Source organism: Babylonia areolata, chromosome 7 (genome assembly GCF_041734735.1).
Source record: "Babylonia areolata isolate BAREFJ2019XMU chromosome 7, ASM4173473v1, whole genome shotgun sequence".
Lineage (NCBI taxonomy): Eukaryota > Metazoa > Mollusca > Gastropoda > Neogastropoda > Buccinidae > Babylonia > Babylonia areolata.
Genome location: NC_134882.1, coordinates 50,326,312 through 50,354,122, shown reverse-complemented (window position 1 = coordinate 50,354,122; position 27,811 = coordinate 50,326,312). Strand labels below are relative to the sequence as shown.

Here is a 27,811-nt window from a genome sequence, read left to right as displayed (position 1 = left end):
GAAAAAAGAAAGAAAAAACAACAACAACAACCGGACATGACAATAGATTGCACACAAACAACCAATATGCCTCACCAAAAATGTATAGATACATTCATATAATACATACATATAAATATATAAGTATATTACATATATATATATAGAGAGAGAGAGAGAGAGAGAGAGAGAGAGTACACAACATAATTGTGGAGGAAAGCAAGTGTGCAAGTAACAATTAAGCAACCATTTTAAGATAACATTTTAAACATGTACAAAGAGGAATAGATAAATGTACAAATAAAAAATAAGGGAAAAAAACAAGAGCGTATGGTGGAGGAGGATATAAACTCCTCAAAGACAGCAACCTGTGTGTCATTTGAACGCTATGTGAGGGGAAAATTCCATACACTGGGAGAGAGAGTGGGAGGGGGGAGAAAGAGATATGTGTGTGTGTGTGTGTTTGTATGTGTCTGTAGAGGCAGAGAGAGAGGGGGAGGGAGAGGGAGAGAGAGAGGGAGAGATTTTTCAAACAGAAAGGAAACTAAGGGAGGGAAAAGACACACAACATAAACTGCACTGAAGATGGGAAGATTTCGTTCGTTTCGTTTATTTATTTATAGTCTGTTCATCTAAGATGATGATATTAGACTGAAAATAAATGATATTATTATTTGGATTATTATCATTCCTATCATAATGATGATTGTTAGTATTAATTAGAAATTGACATTTCTGTATATTCAAATGAAAAGGGGGGCGGTTGAGGTGAGGGGGAGGGTGGGGGGCAAGGAGGAGGGGACAAAGAAAGGAAGAGAGAGAGATAGACAGACAGAGAGAGAGAGAGAGAGAGAGAGAGAGAGAGAGAGAACATAATGTGGATAAGATAAAGTGCAAAATCTAAAATGGAGAGGGTGAGTGTCAGTGATTGGAGAAAGAAAAAACATAATACTGGAAGGGTGTGTGTGAGAGGCGGAACGGGGGAAGCGGGATTAGGAAAAAAAAAAAAAATCAAATATTGTATGCACTACTTCTGTACATTATTTTTTTAAAAAGAGGTTCATGTGGGGACCTACAATAAACAACCAACTGGACTTTTTAACACATAACTAGCTAACTTTAATAAAGAACAGTTTGAAAAATATAACTTTTTCCAAAAAATGTTAACATTTGAAACTGGTAACACGTGTTCCATAATTTCTGGAGGCAAAAAAGGTTTCATAACTAAACAGCGGGTTAAAACGTGCTCTAATGTTAAACGTCCCTTGCAAATGCATTCAATATTTTCACAATATTTTGTGTATGGGGCATTTAGTAATAACCTAAATGCCATGCTCGTAACAGCCCTGCCAGTTCTTTTAGCATTAATAAGACAGAAGTGTTAACTTCTAAAGACAGAAAGGAATTTTGCATATTTCTTTCAACAATATTATACATTTCAGATGATGATAAACGATGAGGAAGTTCAATTTGCATTTAAAGCATTTTTAGCTCCAAGCTTTGCCAGATGATCTGCACGTTCATTAGAGAAAAGCCCACAGTGTGAGGGAATCCAGCACATTCCAATATTAGTTCCTCTCATTTGAATACAGTGAATCAAAAATCTTATTTAAAAAATGATGTTATAATTGATGTTCGTACAACCTGATTTGATGCACTGCAGAACTGATTTTGAATGGACACAAAATAAAACATTAATCAAGTTTAGGGACAGATCAATTAGATATGTTAATGACATAAGGATGGCAATTAATTCAGCTGTAAACACTGAGAAGCCCTTTCAAATATGATACGACTTTTCAATTTTCAAAGCAGGAATTGCATATCCAGAACCAGGAAGATTAATAGTGCAAAATTCAACCAACTAAACACCACTACAAACTAAAACACGGAGATGGGTGCTAGCTAGTGTGCCCATCTGTGCAATGTATCCCATCACAACACGACATGGTTTGAAAACCACCTTGACCTTAATTAAACACTTTGCATCCCGAGTACCAATCCAATTTATCCCCGACACCCGACTGCTTCCCTTGGACCGAGTTCAGCTATTTCCATATCACAGTGACAATGTTCAAATTCACTTTCTCAGTTAGATGTGTTCTCACTTAGGGTTTTTAAAGCTTGTTAGGTTTAGCCTCTATTTGTTTTGCTGGTCTTTTCATGGGGGTTGGGCATGTTTTGGATGATGTTGTGTGCACTTTGTGTATGATGTATGGCTTTTGCAGTGCACACAGCTGACACTTGACCAGCGCTCCCTCTATCATACACACAAAGAACTTTGTGTAATGTTCTAAACGTGTGCTGTGCATACAATCATGTGGTTTGTTCTGCATGACATCACCTCTATTTTCAGACTGCGTGAGCTGTTTTTGTAAAGGGTTTAAGTGGTTTGAGTACATGTTCAACTTCTACAATCATGCGGGTCCTGTTTGAATCAGTTGCTCACATACAACACAGACACAACACTTCAGGCCTGTTCACTGCAGTGGAAAACACACAGCTCATAACCATTCATGCCATACAAACACCGCAATACATATATATAGAGAGAGAGATAGAGAGGGAGAGAGAGAGAAGAAGGAGAGAGAGAAACTATAGACAGATTAATGAAAATTTTTAAAAAAGATTAATTTGTTGTCATATATGTCACTCCCAACACAGATTTTCAGCCCTACACAGATAGCAAAAGCACCAAGAGACATCATGTTCACACTAACAGTGGAACAGTATTTGTGGGCCACACACAACATTTATATCCTGTCACAGTTTTAAGTCTCTCAAAACAACTGATTTCCAGCCATACAATGACTGCAAAGCAGCATCAGACATAGTGTTCACAAGAGGGAATGTAAAAGCAGAACAGTATCAGTTGTGGTCTGACGAGACTTGAGTAATGCCACGCACAACGCTTTTCTCCTATCATAGTTAAGTTTCAGTCACTCATAACACAGATTTTCAGCCATACACCGACTGCAAAATAGCATCAAACATCTGTTCACAAGGGTGGATGTAAAAGTGGATCAGTATCATTTGTGGTCTGACAAGACTTGAGTAATGCCACATACAACACTTTCCTCTTGTCACAGTTTGAGTCACTCACAACACAGATTTTCAGCCATACAATGACTGCAAAGCAGCATTAGACATCATGTTCACAAAGAGGGGGGATGTAAAAGCAGAACAGTATCATCTGTAGTCTGATGAGATTTGAGTAATGCCACATACAACACTTTCCTCTTGTCACAGTTTGAGTCACTCACAACACAGATTTTCAGCCATACAATGACTGCAAAGCAGCATTAGACATCATGTTCACAAAGAGGGGGGATGTAAAAGCAGAACAGTATCATCTGTAGTCTGATGAGACTTGAGTAATGCCACATACAACACTTTCCTCTTGTCACAGTTTGAGTCACTAACAACACAGATTTTCAGCTATACAATGACTGCAAAGCAGCATTAGACATCATGTTCACAAAGAAGTGGGATGTAAAAGCGGAACAGTATCATTTGTAGTCTGATGGGATTTGAGTAATGCCACATACAACACTTTTCTCCTGTCACAGTTTAGTTTGAGTCACTAACAACACAGATTTTCAGCTATACAATGACTGCAAAGCAGCATCAGACATCATGTTCACAAAGAGGGGGGATGTAAAAGTGGAACAGTATCATTTGTAGTCTGACGAGACTTGAGTAATGCCACATACAACACTTTCCTCTTGTCACAGTTTGAGTCACTCACAACACAGATTTTCAGCCATACAATGACTGCAAAGCAGCATCAGACATCATGTTCACAAAGAGGGGGGATGTAAAAGCAGAACAGTATCATCTGTATGAGACTTGAGTAATGCCACATACAACACTTTCCTCTTGTCACAGTTTGAGTCACTAACAACACAGATTTTCAGCTATACAATGACTGCAAAGCAGCATTAGACATCATGTTCACAAAGAAGTGGGATGTAAAAGCGGAACAGTATCATTTGTAGTCTGATGGGATTTGAGTAATGCCACATACAACACTTTTCTCCTGTCACAGTTTAGTTTCAGTCACTAACAACACAGATTTTCAGCCATACAATGACTGCAAAGCAGCATTAGACATCATGTTCACAAAGAGGGGGGATGTAAAAGTGGAACAGTATCATTTGTAGTCTGACGAGACTTGAGTAATGCCACATACAACACTTTCCTCTTGTCACAGTTTGAGTCACTAACAACACAGATTTTCAGCTATACAATGACTGCAAAGCAGCATTAGACATCATGTTCACAAAGAGGGGGGATGTAAAAGCAGAACAGTATCATCTGTAGTCTGATGAGACTTGAGTAATGCCACATACAACACTTTCCTCTTGTCACAGTTTAGTTTCAGTCACTAACAACACAGATTTTCAGCTATACAATGACTGCAAAGCAGCATTAGACATCATGTTCACAAAGAGGGGGGATGTAAAAGTGGAACAGTATCATTTGTAGTCTGACGAGACTTGAGTAATGCCACACACAACATTTTTCTCCTGTCACAGTTTGTCTTACCGCACCAGCAGTCTCTTCCCACAGTGCTGGAACCAGTCAGACACACACACACATGTTGGCACCACTCCTTCTTCTCACTAGTTTATTGTCTGCACACTACATGGGGATTCAGACATGCTTACATTTCAGTTTTGGAAGGTGGCAGAATGGCCAAGACACTAATAATAATAATAATAATAATAATAATAATAATGGATACTTATATAGCACACTATCCAGAAATCTGCTCTAGGTGCTTTACAAAAACGCTTTTGTTAACATAAAACATTATATCTATGTTACATACACACACCAAAATGTGACTACACACACACACACACACACACACACACACACACACACACACACACTGCATACATACATTTTAACATACATGTGTATCTAACAGCTACCCTAACACATACACACACATAGGCAGGCACAAACTTACATAAACACACGCACACACAATACACATTCATATACATGCATGTAGTTATGTACACATACATATGTATACACACATAGTCAAGCACACCTAACGAAAAGGAAGCGGACCTGCCACAACTGAACTTGTTGCTGAGGGAAAAGGTGAGTTTTGAGACCAGATTTAAAAGATGCGAGGGAATCAGAATGACGGAGGTTATCAGGTTACCAATACAAACTCTGTGAGGGTCTGGGTCTGAATGCTGCTCTCGCCCTTTCTCCCAAGTTTGACTGGAAAATCGAACTGAGCATGACGAATTGTAGTCATTCAGATGAGATGATAAACACAGGTCCTATGTGCAGTACACACTTGGCGCACTGAAAAAGAACCCATGGCAACGAGAGTATTGTTCTCTGGCAAAATTCTGTAGAAGAACTCCACTCTGATGGGTTCACAAATACATATGCATGCACTAAAGGCCTGACTAAGTGTTGGTTAAAAAAAATATGCTGCTGGTCAGGCATCTGCCTAGCAGATATAATGTAGCACATATGGACTTGTCCAAACCCAAGTGATGCCTCCATAAGAAACTGAAACTGAAGCTCATTTCAGCACACACATACACACTCCAGCAATGGGTGAGAAGGATGGGTGAAGGATCCGAGAGGTCAACAGTGGAGTGGTGGGGTGCTGGTGGAGGAGTCAGTCACATTACCAATCACAGATATGATTTCAAGTTGCCTGTTACAGAATGGTATATTATGCTTTCAGCATTTGGACAAATTGCTGTGAAATCAAATTGCTGGGAATCACTTAAATCACTGTGTATATCAATAACCAACCCCTTCCTCTCTCTCTCTCTCTCTCTCTCTCTCTCTCTCACACACACACACACACACACACACACACACACACACACACACACAAAGAAACCAACAACTGACAAACACATAAGATATGATAAGATATGACTAACTTTATTATCTCCAACTAGAGAAATTTGGTCAGGTGCATTATCACAAATTAGACAAGTGAACAACATGGGGACCATAACTGTAAAAGTCAACAAGAGCTTTTACAAATATAATGAAGACACAAATGTAAAAATATCACATACACCATTTCATACATTCATCCACAAATTGCAGGTAATAACTAATATTATTAATGTAAAAACAGAAAGAATTATTTTGAATATAATTATGAGCATAGCCTACTATATATATATTGCACACTGATTATCCTAGATAGATAAGGTAAGAATAAAAATTGCATCAGGTGCGGAAAACCACAACCAGATAATCATCACACACCCACACCCACACACACCCCACATATATATGCACAGACAGTCTGGGGGTGGGGGAGGGGAAGAAAGAGCTATACTTTAAAACATTATTTGAGCAAATGATGTTTCGAAGACAGATTTGAAACATACTCGTTTAGAGAGTCTTATTTTATGCAAAAATATCTGACAGGTCAACAAAGAAGTCTTATGTTTAATAATGATAATACCCTATTTCTATATAGCACTATAATACGAGCATAAGCAAGCTCTAAACCCTTTACAAATCCTGTACTTAAAATGAAACAAGAAAGCACCTAAGCTGAAGTGGATACCTGTAAAAGGGTAATAAAAGCACAATCATTAACACTATAAAATCACATTGCACAAATCCCACAAAGTGACATACTTAATACTGCAACTGTTACACTTCAACACACACACAGTCATATCATAATGTAAACATCATTAAAAATGGCGAGGGATGTATCGGATGCAGGCTGAATTTGAATGAATGATATTGATGCTCATATAGTACCTAACCTCGGTCACAGACCAAGCTCTAAGCGCTTTACAAACACAGGGTCATTTGCACAACAGGCTACCTACCTGGGTAGAGCCGACTGACGGCTGCCATTGGGTGCTCATCATTCATTTCCTGTGTCATGCAATCAGGTTTCAGTCACGCACACATACACACTCAGACAAACATGTAATATTTTATGTGTATGACCATTCTGTTTATTTACCCCGCCATGTAGTCAGCCATACTCTGTTTTCTGGGGTGTGCATGCTGGGTATGTTCTTATTTCCATAATCCACCAGATGCTGACATGGATTGCAGGATCCTTAGCATGTATACTTCATCTTCTGCATGCATATACACACGAAGGGGGTTCAGGCACAAGCAGGTCTGCTCTGCACATATGTTGACCTGGGAAATCAGAAAAAAAAAAAAAAATCTCCACCCTTCACCCACCAGGTGCCGTTACTGAGATTTGAACCCAAACCCTTCACTCACCAGAGAAGCTCCGCGACGTGTGTGCACCTCCCCCTTCACCACCACCCGCACCCCCTGGATGAGGGCTGGCCAGATGTGGTGATTGACCAGTGGGGCCGTGTACTCTGAGTCGTAGCTACGTCGGTACCTGCAAGGTACAGCAACACTTTAGCGTCTTTAAAAGAGAGAAATTCCTGAAACATCTGCTGATAAAAAAAAGGGTGACTGCATCAAACATTCACATATTAACACAAAGTCCAAAAGGATGACACATCAAACATTCACTGATCAACATAAAGTCCAGAAGGACAACACATCAAACATTCACAGATCAACACAAAGTCCAAAAGGGCGACACATCAAACATTCACAGATCAACACAAAGTCCAAAAGGGCGACACATCAAACATTCACTGATCAACACAAAGTCCAAAAGGGCAACACATCAAACATTCACTGATCAACACAAAGTCCAAAAGGGCGACACATCAAACATTCACTGATCAACACAAAGTCCAAAAGGGCAACACATCAAACATTCACAGATCAACACAAAGTCCAAAAGGGCAACACATCAAACATTCACAGATCAACACAAAGTCCAAAAGGACGACACATCAAACATTCACATATCACCACAAAGTCCAAAAGGGCGACACATCAAACATTCACAGATCAACACAAAGTCCAAAAGGGTGACACATCAAACATTCACAGATCAACACAAAGTCCAAAAGGGCGACACATTTTATGCTCAGTGTGTAGACTGCATAAACACCAAAGCAAAGACTTTTTTTTCCAAAAGATTATAAAAGATATAAATAAATAAAGACAGTATATAAAAGAAAATAAAGGACACTAAATGTATTATACATAAAATAATAAAATACAATGGTCACGTTGACAAAAACTAATATACACATAAACCTCAGTCATAAAACGAAGCACCCTGAAGTAAAAATAGTCCAGGAAATAGGACAACAGATGATCAGATTATTACACCAGAGCTCCCAATACCCACTCCTGCGATTGTCCAGGACAACTGAACCTCGAGGTGGACAAGTGGACATGCTCTCTCACTTGTCCGTCGGGCAACCAGTTTCTTTAACTGCAGGTGAAACGGTGACTGAACCTGGGGTAGGCTCACAAGGGCTGACCAGTGCCTTGGCTTTGTGTGAAGGTCAAGCATCTGCTCCCTTTTTTTTTCCTTCTCTTAACTCTCTCCATACGAACGGCGAAAGAGACGACGTTAACAGCGTTTCATCCCAATTACCATCATCAAAATATTGCAAGCGGAACGCTCTTATACTGAAGACGTGAATGTTGACAAAGAATACGACAATTCTGACAATGGAAGCTAAAGGTTGGGTCATTCAGACACCCACTGCACATCCGAGGGGTCTGTGTAGAGGAGAAGAGAGGACTGGCCGTACTGAGTGAGTTAAACAGTATTGGGCATAATCATATGGATCAGTCCACATGCTTGGACACCTTCTTGAAACAGAATCTGAAACTGGTTCACTGAGCAGTTAGCTTCTGTGCAGACTCACAAGACAGGATAAGATAAGGATAACTTTATCATCTCACGAAGAGAAACTGCATCAGAAATTGCCGTTTATTTGTCCTTGCGTCACTGGTAGTTACTTTATAAACCATCTCCTTACTTGTGGAGGGCAAGTAGAAATTTGGGGGGACAAACAGGTATTTCTGTTCAATTATCCCCAGGACAGGTGAAAATTATCTGATAATTTCTAGCCCTGTACCCACAATATGCTGGTCAGAGCAAGGGGCTATGATTGTTGTAGTGTGATCGTGGGCAGTGTGTAGGTTTTGAGATTCTCTGCATCATACGGCATGTACAGAGACACACAGACACAGACTCACACACCCAACACACATACACTCATACAATTGAACACAGGAGTTGCAGTCCTTGAACACAGAAAAAGAAGAAGAAGAAGAAGAAGAAGAAGAAACCAAAAGAAAAGGACTCTCAGACCAAGTGAACCACTGACTTGGAATCATCAAAGAGCTCAGCGTCGTTGCCGGCAGCGAGGTCGAGGGGGTGTGCCAGGGCAGACATGTGCCAGGCCAGTCTGACCGCCTCCCTGATGAATGGCTGGATGATGGCAAAGGTGGTGTCTGGCGGCAGGAAAATCTTGGAGCTGCGGTTCAGTGCCCGGATCACATCCTGCAGTGTAGAGTGTGGAACTGCACTGGGCTGGGTTGGGTTGGGTTGGGTTGGGTTGTATGAAAATGCATTGTATGGAAGTGTACTGTGTTGCATTGAAATGTATTGCATTACGGTGTTGTGTTGTATTTATTGTTCTGCATTGTGTTGTGCTGTGTTGTGTTGTTGCATGGCATTGTGTTGTGTCATATTTAATGTCATGTGTTGGTTGGCTTGTGGTGTATTGTATTGTACTGCCAGGAAGTGTGGAAGCGCTGAGGAGGAATTATGTAAAAAACGAAGTATTCTTTTGAGACAGTGATTTATTGTTCAATGGCACATGTACACTACTTTGGGTAGTTTGGTGAGACAGCAATTTGGCCCTTGTCTTGATTGGCTGCACATTTTGTAAAAACAGTTCAGGAGTGAACTTCTATTTTTGAATGGAAAATTGTGACCTAGTTTTAGTGTCACTCCTTTTTGAGCCACAGGCCCATACAGTTTGGGCTCTGCTGCCTCTTGTTGTCTCTTGTTGGTCTGGGTACTAGTGATGTGGTCTAATAAGTAAAGATGCCTATTTTCAACAAACGATTCTCGCGGGATTGATAACTGAAAACTGAAATTGTTTTATTTATTCAAATTATTTACTTTTTCGTTTGATTGTTTCTCGCGAATCAAACGTTCAAAGTCTTACGATTTTCACAGATCGTTTGTAGATACAGTGTGTTAAAGAAACCGAAATCCGGGTGAGTACAAATTTGTATATTTTTGTAGTCTGCCAAGATTTCCATTCGTGGAATCTTCTCTTTGAGACTGCTCTCTTGATATTTTGGATAGGCAGTTTATGGCAGGGTGCTTTTCAGGTGGAAGCTCAGCGCTTCCTACCTGCCCTGGGTCCGTAGGAGGTCCTTGGAGCTGATAGCTCATTGATTGAGGCTGGAGGGGTCCAGTCAGGAATCCTGCCACTGGTTGTGGCCAAAAGGAAGTGGGACCAGAAGGGTTGTGTTGGAAAGCAAAGCCGCTTAGTGTGACGGCCAAATGAGGAACCTAGAATGACTGGATCATTGCCAATGTTTATTTATTAGAGGATTTATTTCAAGATTTACTTTTCTGAAAGAATGTGTGTGCACATGGAATGATTACAAGTTATATTGAGTAGTAATTATAAAGAGGGAACGTTATAAAAAGTTTTGTCTGTCTATTGGGCGCCTTTCAAGTGGATGGAGTGATGCGTGACCGTGGAGTATGACATCTATCATTTGTTACTGTGCTCTGTAGTATTGACTGTATTGTGTACTGTATTGTGTTGTACTATATTGTAATGTATTGGTTTTTTTGTCGCTAACACAAACACAAACAAACAAACAAAAATAGAGGTATGAACAGAAGGATAAACACAATGCCCTAATACTGATAATGTGAATTTACGTAGTGCCTATTCTTTAAATAGGGCTCTAGGTACTTTACAAGAACAGATAAGACACACACACACACACACAACACACACCTACACACACAACACACACCTACACACTCAACACACACACACACACACACACAGCACTGACCGACACAAGGCCAGGAGTGTCCAACAACTCAGTGTTCCTGTTGATGTAGTCCTGCACAGCCTCCTCCAGACTCTCCAGTCCCTGGTGGGTCTGTGCCAGACTCGCCCTCGTCTTCATCTTGAACTGACGGAACGCCGTCTTGGCCTGGGTGAACGCTTCCTGAAAATGGAGCAAGGTTTTGCTTTCAGTGCTTTACAATCGAAGAATATGAAGCCTGAAAAAAATTCACTTATAATGATTTTTTCACTAGATGTTTTCAGTATAATGCCCTGTTTATAGATACAAACTGAAGTGATGAACATATGTTTGCTACATAATGTACTATTACAATATTGATTTAGATGTATTCTATATTTTACATCACAATACAAGATGACATATAGTCTAATGGCAATGTAAATTGCAACCCCCAACTGATCAAACTTATCAAAATTCCAGCATGTATGTGTATGTATATGTCTATGTGTTTATGATCATTGTGTAATTATGTGTGTTTAAAAATGCATTTGTGTATGTAGATGTCTGTTTCTGTTGTTGTTGTTGTTGTTTTTAACTCATGATAACTGTGATAAATCCTGGTATCTTTTTTTTTTCCTTCAGTTTCTTTTTCTCTTATATATAATTATTTGGATGTGTGTATGATTTGTAATGTTAATATAGAAAATTTTGAATAAAACAGTTTGAAGAAAATTAAAACTTTCGCTTTCAGTTTCAGTTTCAACCAGGTGTCAAAAGCATACGGACTGATCCAAATAAGCTACACCTGATCTGCTGCATTAACAAAAAAAGAAAGAAAGAAAAAAAAAAAGCAGATGACTGTTAGCAATGACCCAACACACTGGTCAGGCCTTCAGAGGGAGGAGTGGAGGATAGGAGGGGCGGGAGGACGGAGAGATGGAAGGGAAGGAAGGGAAAGAAGGAATGAAGGAGGGAGGGAGGGATGGAAGGAAGAAAGGGGGAAAAAAAAAAAGGAAGGCAGAAGAGGAGGAAGGTGGAGGGAAAGGAGGAGGAGGGAGGGAATGCAATACAATATGGTTCAATACAATACAGTAGAATACAATTCAAAACATTTCAATATAACACAGTACAATACAATTCAACACAATTCAACACAACAATACAATGCAATACATATTTAATAATTCAATTGAAAATTATGTGTGCGTTCAAACTATCAAAGGCTCATCTTTCACACCATGAAGTCTCCCAGCCTGCAGTCAAGTCTGACAGGCATATGAACATAACAAAGGCCAGGGGAAAAAGAAAGTAATAAAACAGGTTATCAATGAAAAATAAAAGGATAGTTTTTGGTCATTTACAGAGATAGTGATTTCATGTAAAGACTGAAATTTTTAGCGTTTGCTGGAAGCAAATATTTGGGACTTGTTTTCAGACATTCATAATGTGAGGATATGATTCTTTGATCAAGAGATCAGAAACAGATAATCACTATCTTGGTCTAAGTCAATTCTCTCGTCTTCAAAGTGTGTGTGTGTGTGTGTGTGTGTGTGTGTTTGTGTATGTATGTGCGTGTGTGTGTGTGTGTGTGTGTGTGTGCGGAGGGTGGAGCAGGGGTGGACAGCAAATGAGGAGGGGAGCATATGTGAGATAACAGAAGACTTGCCATACTATGTGGGTGATGCTGGTCTGAATTTAATTACTTGTTAAGAATTAGCTGTAATTCTTGTCTGTTGGTCCCAACCTTACATAAACAAATGAGATCATTTTATTTCATGCCTTCCCCTCAACCAAATCAAATTAATATGTTAATCATTGTTCCAGTAATTAAAAAAAAAAAACAAAAAACAAACAAACAAGAATTATTCAATTTTAACACAGTGATCTGAAGAACCCAATCATAAACTAGACACAGCTGTCAACATAAAACAACAGCAACAACAAAAAACAAAGACAGGGCTGGAAAAACAATTACAAGGAATAAAGAGAGGGCAGATAACAATAATTTACATACAGTTGTAAAAAAAAGGTTGGATTACCCATAAAGAAGTTTTTGATCACCCCAAGCTTAACACAGTTATTTTACAGCACTGTTTTGAATCCATGATTATTCGAGAATTCCAGAAGCATGTTCAACAGGAAGTAAAATGTGTCAACACTTATGATGATGGAAGAATACCCACATACATACATACATACATGCGAACACACTCTCACTTATTCAGGCATGTATGCATGTATTTAATACACACACACACACACACACACACACACACACACACACACACATATGCATGCATGCAGTCACACACTCATACAACTTCTCTCTCTCTCTCTCTCTCTCTCTCTCTCTCTCTCTCTCTCTCTCTCTTTCACACACAACACACACACTCTCTTTCACACACATATCCACACACACAGACATACACACACACACACACAAACACACATAAACACACACACACACACACACACACACACACACACACACACACACACACACACACACACACACATACAGATGAAGACATAGTGTATAATTCTAAAGATACCAACACTGAATGATTTTGCTTTACCAATTTCGACTGGGCTGCTTGAAGCTTATATAAGAATAAATTTTAACTCACTTCCAATCTGACTTCCAACCCAAATCCAAAATAACATTCCAGAGATATACAATGTAGAGTGCAATATAATACTTCTACTTCTCCTACTCCTACTAACACTACTCCTACTACTGCTAATAACAATAATTACGAACACTTATCTATCACTTTTTCCTTAAAAAAAAAAAAAAGCCAAAAGTACTTCACATGTACAAAAACTCAATGAATCTAAATGACAAAATAATAAAATAAATCAATTTAAACATTCACTGCAAACAGACATCATGACACTGACACCACTCATCAAATACAAGATTTGATTTTATTTTTTTCATATAATGAAAAGTAAAAAGAATGACAGCAATATCCACATTTCTTCCCCTGTGTTCTTTCCATTCAGTTTTGTTCCCAGAATGGAAAAATCATAAATTTGTTTAAATAACATTGTAATATTATGCTCTACATTTCTTCCCCTGTCACGAGACGTAAAGAAGCCCAGTCAAAGAGTGCAGGGGAAGAAATGTGCAGTATATATTAAAATGTTATTAACCAGTTCACAAGTTTCTTCCATCTTCTAAACGGAAAAGTACAGGGGAAGAAATACAGATATTGCCAGAATGACAACATGAATTCTGAAAGAAGCTTGAGAGCCACCCACATTGATGGCCGCAAAGATGATCCGCTGGTTGTTCTCGTGATCGTCTGAGTAGCGTCGGAGCGTATCCATGGCGTCAAGTCGATCCTGAGCAAACAGGTCGTTGAATCGGGCAACAGCATTCTGCTGCCTGATTCGCTGAACTGGGTCGTCCATGGACAGTGGAGACGTCAGGCCCGGCTTGGAGCGGTAGGAGGGGGTGTAACTCTTACTGGTGAGAGGAAACAAGGAAAATCGTTTGCTTCACTATTTTCAGTTTGAATAACGTGGTTGTCTTTTTTTTCATAAATCAATATTAATTTTAGAATGTAAGTTATCGTGATGGATTCTTTTTTTTAAATTATTTTATTTATATATATATATATAAATGGTCACATTCTACAAACGACTGTGCTGTATTTCTTCAGGATCGAAGCACTCAACTGAATGACAAATTTCTGTGAATTTACAATCAGCAAAGTTGTATCTTGTCTCATTTCATCTCATCTTAATATCTTATCATATCATTATCTTATCTGTTTTATACCTTGAATCAATAAGTATAATTCTATTCATCGTTGTGAAAGAATGGCTGATGTGATGATTTCCATTTTCTAATATTTCTAAGTCTTTCAATTTTTTTTTCTTCTCTTTCTGTGTGCCAAGTGCATGCTGCATTCAGGACCTCAGTTTATTATCTCATCAAATGACTAGATGCTCAGTTTGATTTCCCAGTCAAACCTGGGAGAAAGGACAATCCAAGGATTCATACCCAGACCTTCATGGATACTGTTCGTTCGTTCTTTAGTTTAACGTCTTTTCACTGTAAGTGATATTAGACGAGGGTAGGAAAAAAATCAAGTGGGAGGAGGGGGAGGGGGAGGGGCAGAATTACTGTGTACGCATGCGAGTAAGTGAAAGTGTGTGTGTGTGTGTGTGTGGATACTGTATTGGCTGATAAGTGTCTTAACCAGACTGCGACCTTCCTCCAATACAATACAATACAATACAATACAATAATTGCAGACAATGTACAGCAATTTCAGGGAAAGGATAGATGAAGGAAGGAAGAAGAGAGACATGCAGAGACAAAGAAAAAAAAAATAGAGTGAAAGACAGGAGGAGGAAGGGACAGACTGAAAGAATATCATGACCACAATATACTTATGGAAGATCTGAAATTTTTAAAAAAAGTGGCGCTTTCCATACAGCTGCTAAAACATGAATCTCAATAAATAATAAAAGTGAATGCTCGTATCTCATCATCTATTTACCTGGAAATTAAACCTATTTATTTATCTATTATTGTGTGTTTCGTATTACCAATATATACATTTTTTTTATATCTGTCTTGTATTCATATGATATTAGTAAAATAATAACTGATGTGATTGCTTAATCTTATAGCCTCAGATAAGAATAAAAAAGAAAAACAACTACAATTTCAGTAAATACCTCCACAACATGGGGCAAGCAGACACACTTATACATCTTACACTTAATGACTTATGATCAAAGTGACCAGTAGAAAACAACAGCACAGATATAATCAATACAATTCAAACAACAAAATGATCAAAGCAAAAATCAAAGAAAACAACCAAGATAATTTAAATTCAAATAATAAATAACACAAAAATAGTCTATCAATCAAAATCATATAAATCCTCTCTTTAAACAGCCAACTACACATTTTGACAGTTTAACTACAATCTTAATCAAAAGAAGTGTTTCAGGTATCAATTATCTGTGCAGTGCTCAAGAAAACTCAACAATCATCACAACTGTGTGGTAAGAACAGCACACACATGTAAAAGTGTGTCATTGTGAGAAACAACCCCACTCAAACAAATGAACATGCCCAGACATTAGCCATTTCTCTTCAAATTCACTATAACATAGTTTAGGACAGATAAATCATAAGCCTTATCAACCAGCTTTCATTCACAAATGTTATTTCTCACCAAAAAATCAACGTTTAGTCACCGTTATTTCAAACATCCTACTAGAACAAACCGCTAGCAACTTTATGACAGATAAATCATAAGCCTAATCAACCAGCTTTCATTCACAAATGTTACTTCTCACTGAAAATCAGCTTTCAGTCACTATTATTTCAAACATCCAACTAGAACAAATCACCAGCAACTGAAACAAGACACTACATTATGGACTAACGTCAGGGTCGCACTTATTTTTCAACGACACATCGACATCTCATCCAGATGGGTTTTTTTTTCTTTATCTCAAGATCTAAATCTGCCCTGCTATTTACAGCAACACAATCATGAATAGCGAACTGAATTATCATTATTTCATGATCATTTTCTTACCCAAGGTATCTTACCCAATGCAGAGTTATTTAACCTGAGATAGGGGGTGGGGGTGAGGGGCGTTTACTAGCTGGTGGGTATTTACATGTGCGCACACACACACACACACACATGCGTGCACACATGCACACACACACACACACACACACACTTACATTCCATCATGTACATACACAAAATCATAAGCATGCACAAAACAGATAAATGTACATGTAAACATACCTCCACAAACACAGTCATGCAAAAACAGAGAGAAAAAACAATGACAACCGAACTGAATTCAAAAACCTGAATCAGACTTAAACAGACAAACCAACAAACAAAAATAAACTTCAATATAAGTGTCCAAACACCTTCTTTGAACAGACCTTGACTTGTTTTAACTGAAAATATCGAGATAAAAACAATTACAATATTGATGAATTCATGGTTTTCTTTTGTGAACCTTTCCTTTAAAAACAAAATTCAAAAGAGCATTAGTGTTTCATCACTTCAGTCTTCTCAATGACTTCAGTCAAATAAAAAATATATACATTCAAACCCATATTCTTACTATTGTCTTAATTGTATTGCTAATTTTCTTCTGTCAAAATACTTACAAATTCAATTTATATATTGCACACACACACACACACACACACACACACACACACACACACACATACATGAACACAAACACCAAACATGCTCTTTTTTTCTCTCTCTCTCTCTTTTCATTTTCTATCACATTCATATGCATAGGGTAAACAATCATAACCAATTCAGCAAACAGGCCAGGCACACCAGCAATGGCATAACATGTGCACAGTGTCAATGAAATTGAAAACAAACATTTCGTATCCACCCAGGGACAGCCACTTACATGACACAAAGAGGATTTTTTTTCTTTTCTTTTCTTTTCTTTTATCAGAGAGTCCTGAACGCAAATATGCAGAGACTTAAAGGAGTGAGAGAAAGTAGGAGGTGAGAGGAACACTCGATCAGCCCAAGAGACTGAGACACACTGAGAGGTAGACAGACACACAGAAGAGGGGAGCAGGGGAGGTGGAGGGGGGAGGGGGCAGAGTTCATGGGACAAACTGACCAAAACCTAGAAATGGGACAAACAAAAGCAGCTGCAGTCATGATGCCCATCACAATCCGTTGACTGGAAAAAACCAACATATATATATACATATCAGGCAAAATAAATAAACAAATAGAAGGCAGACAACATGTAGTACAAAAATGCACAACTCATAATGCAAGACAAAAGGTAGGTAACCCGTGATGCAAAAACATAAAAGGGAGGGAACTTGCACAGTGACTGAGACACAAGAGACAGACTCTGTCACAGGAAAACACAGTGATGAATGACACAGGGTGGGAAGAAGGAATGCAGTCAAGGGAAACCCACTCGCCGGAAGGAGGTAAGGAGAGGCAGAAATTAGGGGACCACTAGCGCCACCTACCTAACCCTGGGCAGAGACGGCGGGGCCGGCAGGCGGAGGGGCTTGCTGCCAGAGCTGAGGTACAGCCCATCCCTAAGTGTCTGCACTTTGCGCTCATAGTCCTCCGCCAGGCCACACTGGATGCGCAAGCGCACTATTTCTTCCTGGGCATCCGCAAGCCTACAGGTGACCGAAAAGCAAGAGTTCTTCACAGTGTGTGTGTGTGTGTGTTGTGTGTGTGTCTGTGAGTGTGTATGTGTGCATGTGTGCAATTAATTAATTTAGTTATTTGTGATGGGTTTGTTGGGTTTTTTTTGTCAAAGCCTGACCAAAAAAAAAAAAAAAAAAAAAAAAAAAGTTCTTTTACAGGTCAGTCAGACTTGGCAGCAGCATCTAAGGAACTAGGAGAGAGAAAGGATCATGTTAGGCTGAAATGTTGAAGGATCATGTTAGGCTGAAATGTTGAATCATGTTAAAGGTGCTGGCTTCATGTTAAGGGACAGGCAGTCATTGGCATCAGCATGATGTCAGAGCAAAACTATGCCTTTGATCACTGATTATTTATACATATACAAAAATAAGAATTTTAGTCACCTTTATTGAAAGATTATCCCCTAGTTAAATAATGAAAAGAAAAAGAACAAAAATCAATACACCTCTTGCCATTGACTGTTATAAGGCCCCAGCACTGAACTGCAAAAATTTAATGAAAATAATGTCAAACATGCAGTCTGTAATATCAAATGAAGAAGATGCTGATTCACCAATGACTTCCCATCTCTTTGCAAAACATGCTTGTTTGTGCAAACTTAAAGATGGAACTGCAAGCTTTGTTTCTCAAGTCAGACTGTTGATTATTTCATGTCACTGTTCACCACACTGTTAAGGAAACAAATGTCAACTTAACAATCAAAACTGCAAAGCAAATGTCTCATAACAGCACTCAAAAACAATCATTGTGTAACAGGCAATACAGCTACTGTCAAGAATAAAAATCTCATATACTAAATAATTCAGTAATTAATAATAAATATGTCCAAAGTCGTACCGTATGGAGACTGCAACTGTACAGATATGTGCATTTAAAATCAACACTCTTCAGTGTGGCTGTTAGCTTTATCACAGGAATCAGACCATTGATGCAGTCTGCTTCCCTGTGTCATGGAATAGTATGTGTAATTAAATCCATGTTAAGCCAAGAGACCTGGACTCATTCCAGCATCAGAGAAAAAGCCCAGCAAGCATCATCTTCATCTGAAACTGGTTACCAACATTTTCTTTGGTTAACACTGCACAGCAAACCGATCATCAGCATATTAACACACTGGATATAGGCAACTGCAATGACAAGGAAAGGGAAAAAAAAGCACCCAGAAATTAAACTGCAAGAAAAGCCTCTCACAACCATCATCAGTTACACAAGACATTACTTTCGTGCAGCAACAGCATGGACTGTGGAAAACGGCAAGGTCAGTGGTGGCCCCCATTGGCGCCGTCTTACCATTCCTTCTCTATGAGGTCAGGAGGTTTGCTAGTCTTAGAGGGAAGGCGGGGGGAGGCCTGGCCCGGAGAGGCCAGCAGGCGATCTCGGCGTGCCGTCAGGAGAGCTATGTCTTCCCTCAGGCGCCGGACCTCTGTCTGATAATCATTTAACAAGCCCGCTTTGGCACGCAGGGCTTTGCACTCCTCCTCGGACTCTGCTAGTCTGATGGAAAGTGCCAGGAGAAAATTTATTATTAATGGCTCGGGAAACTTAACAGCTGAACAAGTAAATAAAAAGACAAAAGGCTGAATTATCTGATGCTGAATACACAATATTCACAAGCATGTACCACTATCAACAGAATAAAATAAAGTGATGTCATATGGAGTATACCAAATATTGATGCTGAATGCTTAGTATTCATGAGCAAACATTATTAAGAAAATAAAAGTAACAACAGTATCCCATGTGTATCTGATCTTCAGTGTGCGTATACACATGAAGGGGGTTCTGGCACTAGCAGGTCTGCACACATGCTGACCTGGGGGATCGGGAAAATCCCCACCCTTTACCCACCAGGTGCCATCACTGAAATTTGAACCCATGACCCTCAGATTGAAAGTCCAATGCTTCAACCATTCAGCAATTGCACCCTAATTAAGATTATAATCATCAATATCATCATCATTGTATGAACAGCAGAAAACTAAAAACGTACTTGCGTTTGAGCTCCTTGACTTCCAGCTCTGTGAACACTTTGTCACTGGAGGAGGATCTCAGACTGCGGTCAAGTTCTATCTTGGCCTCCTGAAGTCTGCAGCACAATTACACAGTTTCACACAGCGCTTGTGATGTAAGGATTAGGAGAAAAAGTCTGCATCATACAAGCACCATAGTCTTCAAACTGCCAGCCGTATATACCAATATGTTTGAATGATCCATAAGTCAGCTGATGTAAGTTACAAGCGAGAGAGAGAGAATGAGGAAGTGTGTGTGTGTGTGTGTGTGTGTGTGTGTGTGTGTGTGTGTGTGTGTCTGTGTGTGTGTCTGTGTGTGCGCGTGCGTGTGTATGTATGTATGTGTGCGTGTGTGAGTCTGTGTGTGTGTGTTTGTGTGTGTGTGTGTGTGTGTCTGTGTGTGTGAGAGAGAGAGAGAGGGAGAGAGAGAGAAAGAGTGTGTATGTGCGTGTGTGTGTGAGTGTGTGTGTGTGTGTGAGAGAGAGAGAGAGAGAGAGAGAGAGAGAGAGAGAGAGTGCGTGTGCGTGTGCATGTGTGTGTGTGTGTATTTGTGTATGTGCCTTTCTGTAAGTTTATATTCCCAGCATGTATAAACGCATGTAAGCTGTAATAAACAGGCACAATGAATATGTGCATGTTATGCAATGTCTTCTGTACTCACCACCCCACATTAACCCTTTCGCTGCCAGGAAAATAAGATTTAAGTGAAATCTATTTGCCAGGGTTTTTTCACAAAAAACGGGTATAAATTTTCAAAAAATTCTGTGCTCTTTGTTATTGGAGAAAGACCCATAAAAGTATATATTTTCTGAAAGGGAAATGAATAAAGAATACAAAACACATGATGTTTTCCCATTTTATGCATTTTAAGTGACATGCTGTTGTTTTGAAATCAGTGTTTTGTTTTTTGTCACATTTTCAACTTGTTCATTACAAACATTAGTCTGGTAATTTGCACAAAAATATCATTTTCTGGACAAATGGATATCTGCACACACAAAATCATACTAGAACAACCACAATATAAAAAAACTGAAAAAGAAATAGATGCATTGTGACTTCTGCAAGTGATAATAATTATGGATGTGAGGCCACGCCCCCTCAGTCTCCACCCCCCTCCTCTTCACCCCTCTCACACTGTCACTTCATCAGACCGCGTTGGCTGAGTGCCAAGAAAATAGCTCATACGGTGCCCTGCTAAAAATTCGTCTGCTAGAGTTGAACAGCCTGCATCACTCACTGATAGTTGTATCTTGGCCACTCTCTTGATTGCTCCCTTTATTTTCTATCAAATCGTCCTATAAATGTTCACCACTGTCTTCTTCGAATTTATGCTCCAATTCTTTCTGAGCATTAGCTAAAGAAAGTAATCTTGGTTGATTTAGTTCACCACGAGCGCATGTCTTGAGCACGGAGTCAGTCCGACATTTTGTTGAGCGAGCGAGGAGAGGAGCCAGGCAAAGACTGTAACCCAACCAAAACGTTCAAATAAAGGACTGCCTTATGACGCAGATGGTGTTTCTAGCTATGAATAGAATCCAGAAAGATTCCCCAAGCTAAAGCTACCAGCATTTTTGTCAATGAACTGAATGCAAAGCAGGGAAAAGTCAGAATATTTCGATGACGAGTTATCTCGTCATGCAGGCAGCGAAGCATACATGCTTGCAATGACGAGTTATCTCGTCATGCAGGCAGCCTAGGGGTTAACAGATGCACATGCAGAATGTCAAGGAAAAAACCCAGGCATTTTGTCACACTGATATTGAACATTAAAATGTAAAAAGAGTATGTCCATGGTAAAGTGTCCACACAAGGAATATTATTCGGGAAATGCACGAACTCAAGACCTGACTAAGTGCATTCGGTTATGCTGCTGGTCAGGCATCTGCATAGCAGATGTGTTGTAGCATGTATGGATTTATTCCAACGTAGTAACACCTCCTTGAGAAACTGAAACTGACAGTGACAATGTGATTACTTGTGTTTATACAAGAACCTATGATGAACACTCCTCACTTTTAGCTGCTCCTCATAGACATCTGGAACAACTTTCCACATCATGTCCGTTCACCCGATTCGGTCCCTGACTTCCGCTCTTCACTAAAAACTCATCTCTGCAAAACCTATCTGTAAGAACTTTCAGTCTCTTACTTTTACAACACCACCCACCTCACTTTGCATATAAATTTTTAAAAAGGAACGAAAGAAATGGGGAAAAGGAGAGTAGCAGAGCAGAGAGACAGAGAACGAAAAATGTTCATTTGTGGTTCATGTAATTTGTAACTTTTTTCTTTCATGCTATTGTAAAGAGCCCTGAGCTCTTAGTGTGGAAGGGTGTCACACAAAAACATTATTGTTATGATTGTCTTTATGTTTATTCTATCATTAATATCAGTAGTAGCAGAAGTAGTAGTAGTAGTAATATCATCTTCACTATCATTAAAAGTAGTAGTATCTTTATCATTATCATTATCATTAGTGTCATTCTTATCATTATCATTACTATTGTTATTATATCATCATTATTGTCATTAGCACCATAATTATCATTATCATTATTATTGTCAGCATTATTATCATTATCATTCTTATCATTATCGTTATAACTATCTTGTAATCATCATCATTACTATCATTCTTATCATCACTATCACGATCATCACTCATTCCTATCATCACCGCTACCATTACAAGACAACGTACTCATCCTTCAGGTCGCGGTTCTCGGCCTGCGTGTTCTGCAGCTCTTTGTCCAGGTCATTAAGGGACTTCTCGTACATGTCCTGCAGCTCACTCAGCTCCCGCTCCTTGGCAGATGCCTCGGCCAGCACCGACAGTGAGGTGTCTGCCGTGACAGCGCCGCCCGAGGTGAAGAAATTCTGACCCAGCCAGGGCAACAGTCGGGACTTGATGATGTTTGTGCCACCGTAGAGACCACCTGGCAGGCACCCATCATACCAAACAGCAGCAGCAGCAGTAGTAGTAGTAGTAGTAGTAGTAATAGTAGCAGCAACAGCAGCAGGAGTAGTAGTAGTAGCAGCAGTAGCAGCAGCAGTAATCGTAGTAGAACCACCAGCAACAGCAGCAGTAGTAGTAGCAACAGCAGCAGTAGTAGAAGCAGCAGCAGCAGCAGCATTTGTAGACTTTGTAGTTGTAGCAGTTGTAGTTGAAATAGCAGTTGTCATAGTTGTGGTAGTAGTAGTGTCATTATTTTATCATCATCATTTCCATCATCATCATAATCATCAGTAGTAGTAGTAGTAGTAGTGGTAGTAGAAGAAGCAGGAGCAGCAGTTGTAGTTGTAATAGCAGTTATCATAGCAGTAGTACTAGTGTCATTAATTTATCATGATCTTTATCATCATCATCACCATTAGTAGTAGTAGTAATAGTGGTACTGGTGGTGGTGGTAGTAGTAGTAGTAGATAAGAATAACTTTATTATCTCCAGCTGGAGAAATTTGGTCTGGTGCATTATCACAACATAGACAAGTAAACAACATGGGGACCATAACTGTAAAAGTCAACAACAGCCCCTACAAATATTACGAAGATACAAATGTAAAAAAATATCACATACATCGTTTCATACATACATCCACACACTGCAGGTAATAACTAGTATTCTTAATGTAAAAACAGAAAGAATTAAGAAACATTATTTGAATATAATTATAAACATAGCCTACTATACTGCACATTGATTATAATAGACAGATAAGATAAGAATAAAGATGAATTGCGGAAAACCACAACCAGATAATCAGCACACACCCGCACCCCCCCCCCCCCACCCACCCCCACCCACCCCACACACGCGGATAACTTGATTAAACAAGGGTAATGAACATATGTTCTCAAATAAAAGCATTTCACATATTCGCTTTTAAAAACACTGCAGTAGTAGTAGTAGTGTTATCAGCATTATCATTGATACTTATATAATGCCTTCAATTCTTGGTCAGAGACCAAACTCTAAGCACTTCATAAACACAGAGTCATCTGCACAACAGGCTGCCTACATGGGTAGAGCAGACTGATAGCTGCCACTAAGCATTCATCATTCATTTCCTGTTTTGTTCAGTCAAACCTCAGTCTCATGTAAGAATACATACATGTGCATATCTGAGTTATAGAAATTAATGTGGAATACAAGCAGAGTATCTCATACATATCAATGCTGGATGTTTGAAAATCATCTTCATTTTCTGCTTAAATAAATCACTTCAGAGTTCTTTCCTTATGCCTGTTGAGAACCAACTATTCCAACACCATTTCCAATCTCGATAGCTCTGTGAAGCCAGGAAGGAGTTATTTCCATTTACTGTACTCTCTCTCTCTCTCTCTCTCTGTGTGTGTGTGTGTGTGTGTGTGTGTGTGTGTGTGTTACAGTGGTTGTCTGCTCTGCTTTTTATCATTTGTGTAAATGCCTTGGACTCCCGAATGACATCCAGGCAGTCGGTGTGTATAATTCTTCATCACTGATTAATTCATTACTGTTGATGTTGTTGTCATTGTTATCATTATCAACCCATCTCTCTCTGAGTTCTCCCTGTTTCTCTCTTTGTCTCTCTTGATCTCTCTGTCTGTCCATCGGTCTCTCCTCTCTCTCCCTCTCTCTCTCTCTCTCACCTTCTTGAGCACACAGACTGAGAAGCTTGAAGAGTTGGCCTTGCACTTTGGCGTTCAGTTCAATAATTTCACAGCAGCGTGCTGAGTTCTGGTCACAGGTGTTTGTCTGGGGCAGGAAAGACAGTGACATATACTCAAGATAGGTCCTTTACAAATATTGATAAGTGATAAAATGGTGTTAGCACACATTAAATATTAAACTACCCCAAATATTGTCCATTAAAAGATTAACACACACACACACATGCAGATATATATATATATATATATATATATATATGTCTACATGTGTGTAAAAAAAAAAATCTCTCTATCTCTGTCTCTGTAAATATATATATATATATATATATATATATATATATATATATATTTTATATTTACAGAGACAGAGATAGAGAGATTTTTTTTTATGCTGAATTTGTATGTTCAATACAATCATATAATTATATGTTGTGTATTGCTTTCAAGGAAAGAAATGTTGAGGAAAAAAGGGGGGACAGGAAACAAACAAAACATAGCAACAAAAGGGTAATTACTATTAAACCTGCCAAAATTTTGCTGAAAAATCCAGTTTGTAAAACAAATACACACACACACAGACAGTAAAGAAAAAAAACACGAAAATAATCATGGGTGGCGCTGCACTGTGGCGACGACCTCTCCTCAGGGTGGGCTGCCCGAATTTCACAAAAAATAATACAACACAATACAAATTACAATATAATACCATACAATATGACAGCACAGTTTAGTGGCATCAAAAATCAAGTTAATTCCTTTCACTGTCAGTGTCACTAATCAGGTTGGTGCATTTCTAAGGAAAGTTCAAGTCTGAAGAAAAGCTACAGTAAAATAGGCTTGTCCTGTGTGTGTGTGTGTGTGTGTGTGTGTGCCTGTCTGTCTGTCTGTGTCTGTGTATAATGTATCTTCTTCTTGTACTTCTTCGTGTTGCTACTGCTGCTGCTGCTGTTTTTGGTGTATTACTTTGGTTTGGGGTTAATGTTGTTGTTTTGTTGTAGTTTCCATTTTTATTTTGGGGGGCATGAAAGGGTCAAGGGTGGGGTTATCATCAGTTTTAATATGTTTTGTAAAACTGGGTGAGGCAGTGGGATAAAGTGCAGTTGTTAAAAAGTTTCTTTTCACCAAACAACTGATTTTTTTTTCCACATCATTTTTCAGATATCATTTGTACATTATATATATTATCTCATGATAAAGACATCAATAAACAGAAATATTTTTAACATTTTATACATATTACATTACGAATAACTGATAAACATTCAGAAAGTTGCATGGTCTGAGATAGTTGTTTATGTGATTGGTTTATTCTGCAATATGTGCACATATCTTAACCATTTGAGCCCTGACCACCGCTTTACCGGTGGTAGAGAAAAATGACATAATGCCTAGCCACCGGTTGAGCGGTGCGTAAACACTTGTGTCTTGTTTTGCTATTGGTTGACTTATATTGAAGAGCCAATCAGAAAAACTGTAATATTCTGACGTCAGCGAACGTAGTACCAACATGGCCATGCTTTTCACTGTGTTTTGTGCATGTGCTTTGGATAAAAAAGATCGATTTCAATATAAGTCAACCAATAGCTAAACACAAGTGTTTACCCACTGCTCAACTGGTGGATAGGCATTATGTCATTTTTCTCTACCACTGGTAAAGCGGTGGTCAGGGCACTCTTTTTATACCTGCCGTGACACATTAAATACCAATTATTTGCAAATTTTGGCTCAGGAGCTCAGGCAGAAGGGTTAAAATTGCTCAGGAACTCAGGGCTCAAAGGGTTAAAGGTTTTACTGAATTAAACCGGTAATGCAAACAGTTCAGCAATAATGAGTTGATTTTTTTAATACAAAATGAGAGAAAAGACCTTAAACTGTGAAATGAAAAAATAATGTACAAACACTGTCACATAAATAAAGTGATGTAATACTTCCTGTGTAGTAATATATATATATATATATATATATATATATATATATATATATATATATATTGAGAGAGGGAGAGATGTAATATGTATGTATGTATGTATGTGTACGTATGTATGTATGTTTGTATCTATGTACAGGCAGACAGACATATTCATAGATCAATAGATAGATAGATTGATAGATAATTATAATCTGATTGATATACTGTGTATTGCTTAGATTTTTTTTTTTTTTTTTTTTTTTTTTTTAGGAATCAAATGATCTGACATGTGAAGCACTAACCGCGCCTCAACCTGCGCATGAAAACGTTGCTAAACAAAAAAACACGGAGTTCCCGAAAACCGTGTCTGGACGAGTTGATTTTTTGGGCGGCTATACGTTCCTCCAATCCAGTTCCTAATGCCTTACTTCGAGCACAAAAACGTCCCATCAAATCCAGATTAAAAGTTGATCCATCTATTCTGCTCTCCGCTAGAAGCATATGCACCAATGGAAAACACCGAACTGTGATTTCTGCCGTAAAACGTCGTCCAGCATACGGAGTATTTTCCGACGAATTTCCTTAGAAACGACAATAAATGTTAGACTTACCGAACTGATGCAAGCATCTGATCGCTGCGAACACATGTGATAACGAGAAAAAAAAGCGAATGAATGGTTCAAATTTGATATACTCACATAGTAATCGCTCGACCATCTTTTCAGTTTGTCTTGCAGCACCGTAAACGACCCGATGTTAACCAGTCTTCTCAGAGATTCAGCCATTTTTGACGCCTTCGTCGGTATCTCCCGTCGTCGAGCGAAAACAACGTAGTGCACATGCGTGAACAAGATTGAATCTATCTTATGACCCAAAACAAGACTAATTCATGATCCAAACACAGAAAGGTTCATTCCAATACGGAGAAGAAGAATGCAAAGTATGGACTAAAATGCTGGGACCCCAAATACTGGCAGAATTATTCACATTATTGCAATTATATATTGTGACAGCCATAATGCCATACTCAGGTGTGTTTTATGCCTGTTTTCAAATGTTGTTTATATACCATGTGTGACTGATGATCACCAGTTGCACCCTGCATGAACACTA

General features: G+C 38.9%; 1 protein-coding gene across 1 annotated transcript in view; it reads right to left on the bottom strand.

Moving 5' to 3' along the window:
• The window catches only part of LOC143284101 (mitochondria-eating protein-like), a 33,930-nt gene extending 6,427 nt beyond the window's left edge, over nt 1–27,503 (bottom strand). Inside the window, exons 1-9 of the mRNA XM_076590744.1 lie at nt 27,397–27,503; nt 24,769–24,874; nt 22,841–23,075; nt 20,119–20,214; nt 17,939–18,097; nt 14,179–14,386; nt 10,957–11,115; nt 9,234–9,409; nt 7,240–7,366 (exon numbers count right to left, since the gene is read on the bottom strand). Coding sequence (XP_076446859.1) covers nt 7,240–7,366; nt 9,234–9,409; nt 10,957–11,115; nt 14,179–14,386; nt 17,939–18,097; nt 20,119–20,214; nt 22,841–23,075; nt 24,769–24,874; nt 27,397–27,483 — 1,353 coding nt within the window. The 5' untranslated portion in view covers nt 27,484–27,503. The remainder of the gene's footprint in view (nt 1–7,239; nt 7,367–9,233; nt 9,410–10,956; nt 11,116–14,178; nt 14,387–17,938; nt 18,098–20,118; nt 20,215–22,840; nt 23,076–24,768; nt 24,875–27,396) is intronic.
• Between the last annotated feature and the right edge of the window lie 308 nt (nt 27,504–27,811).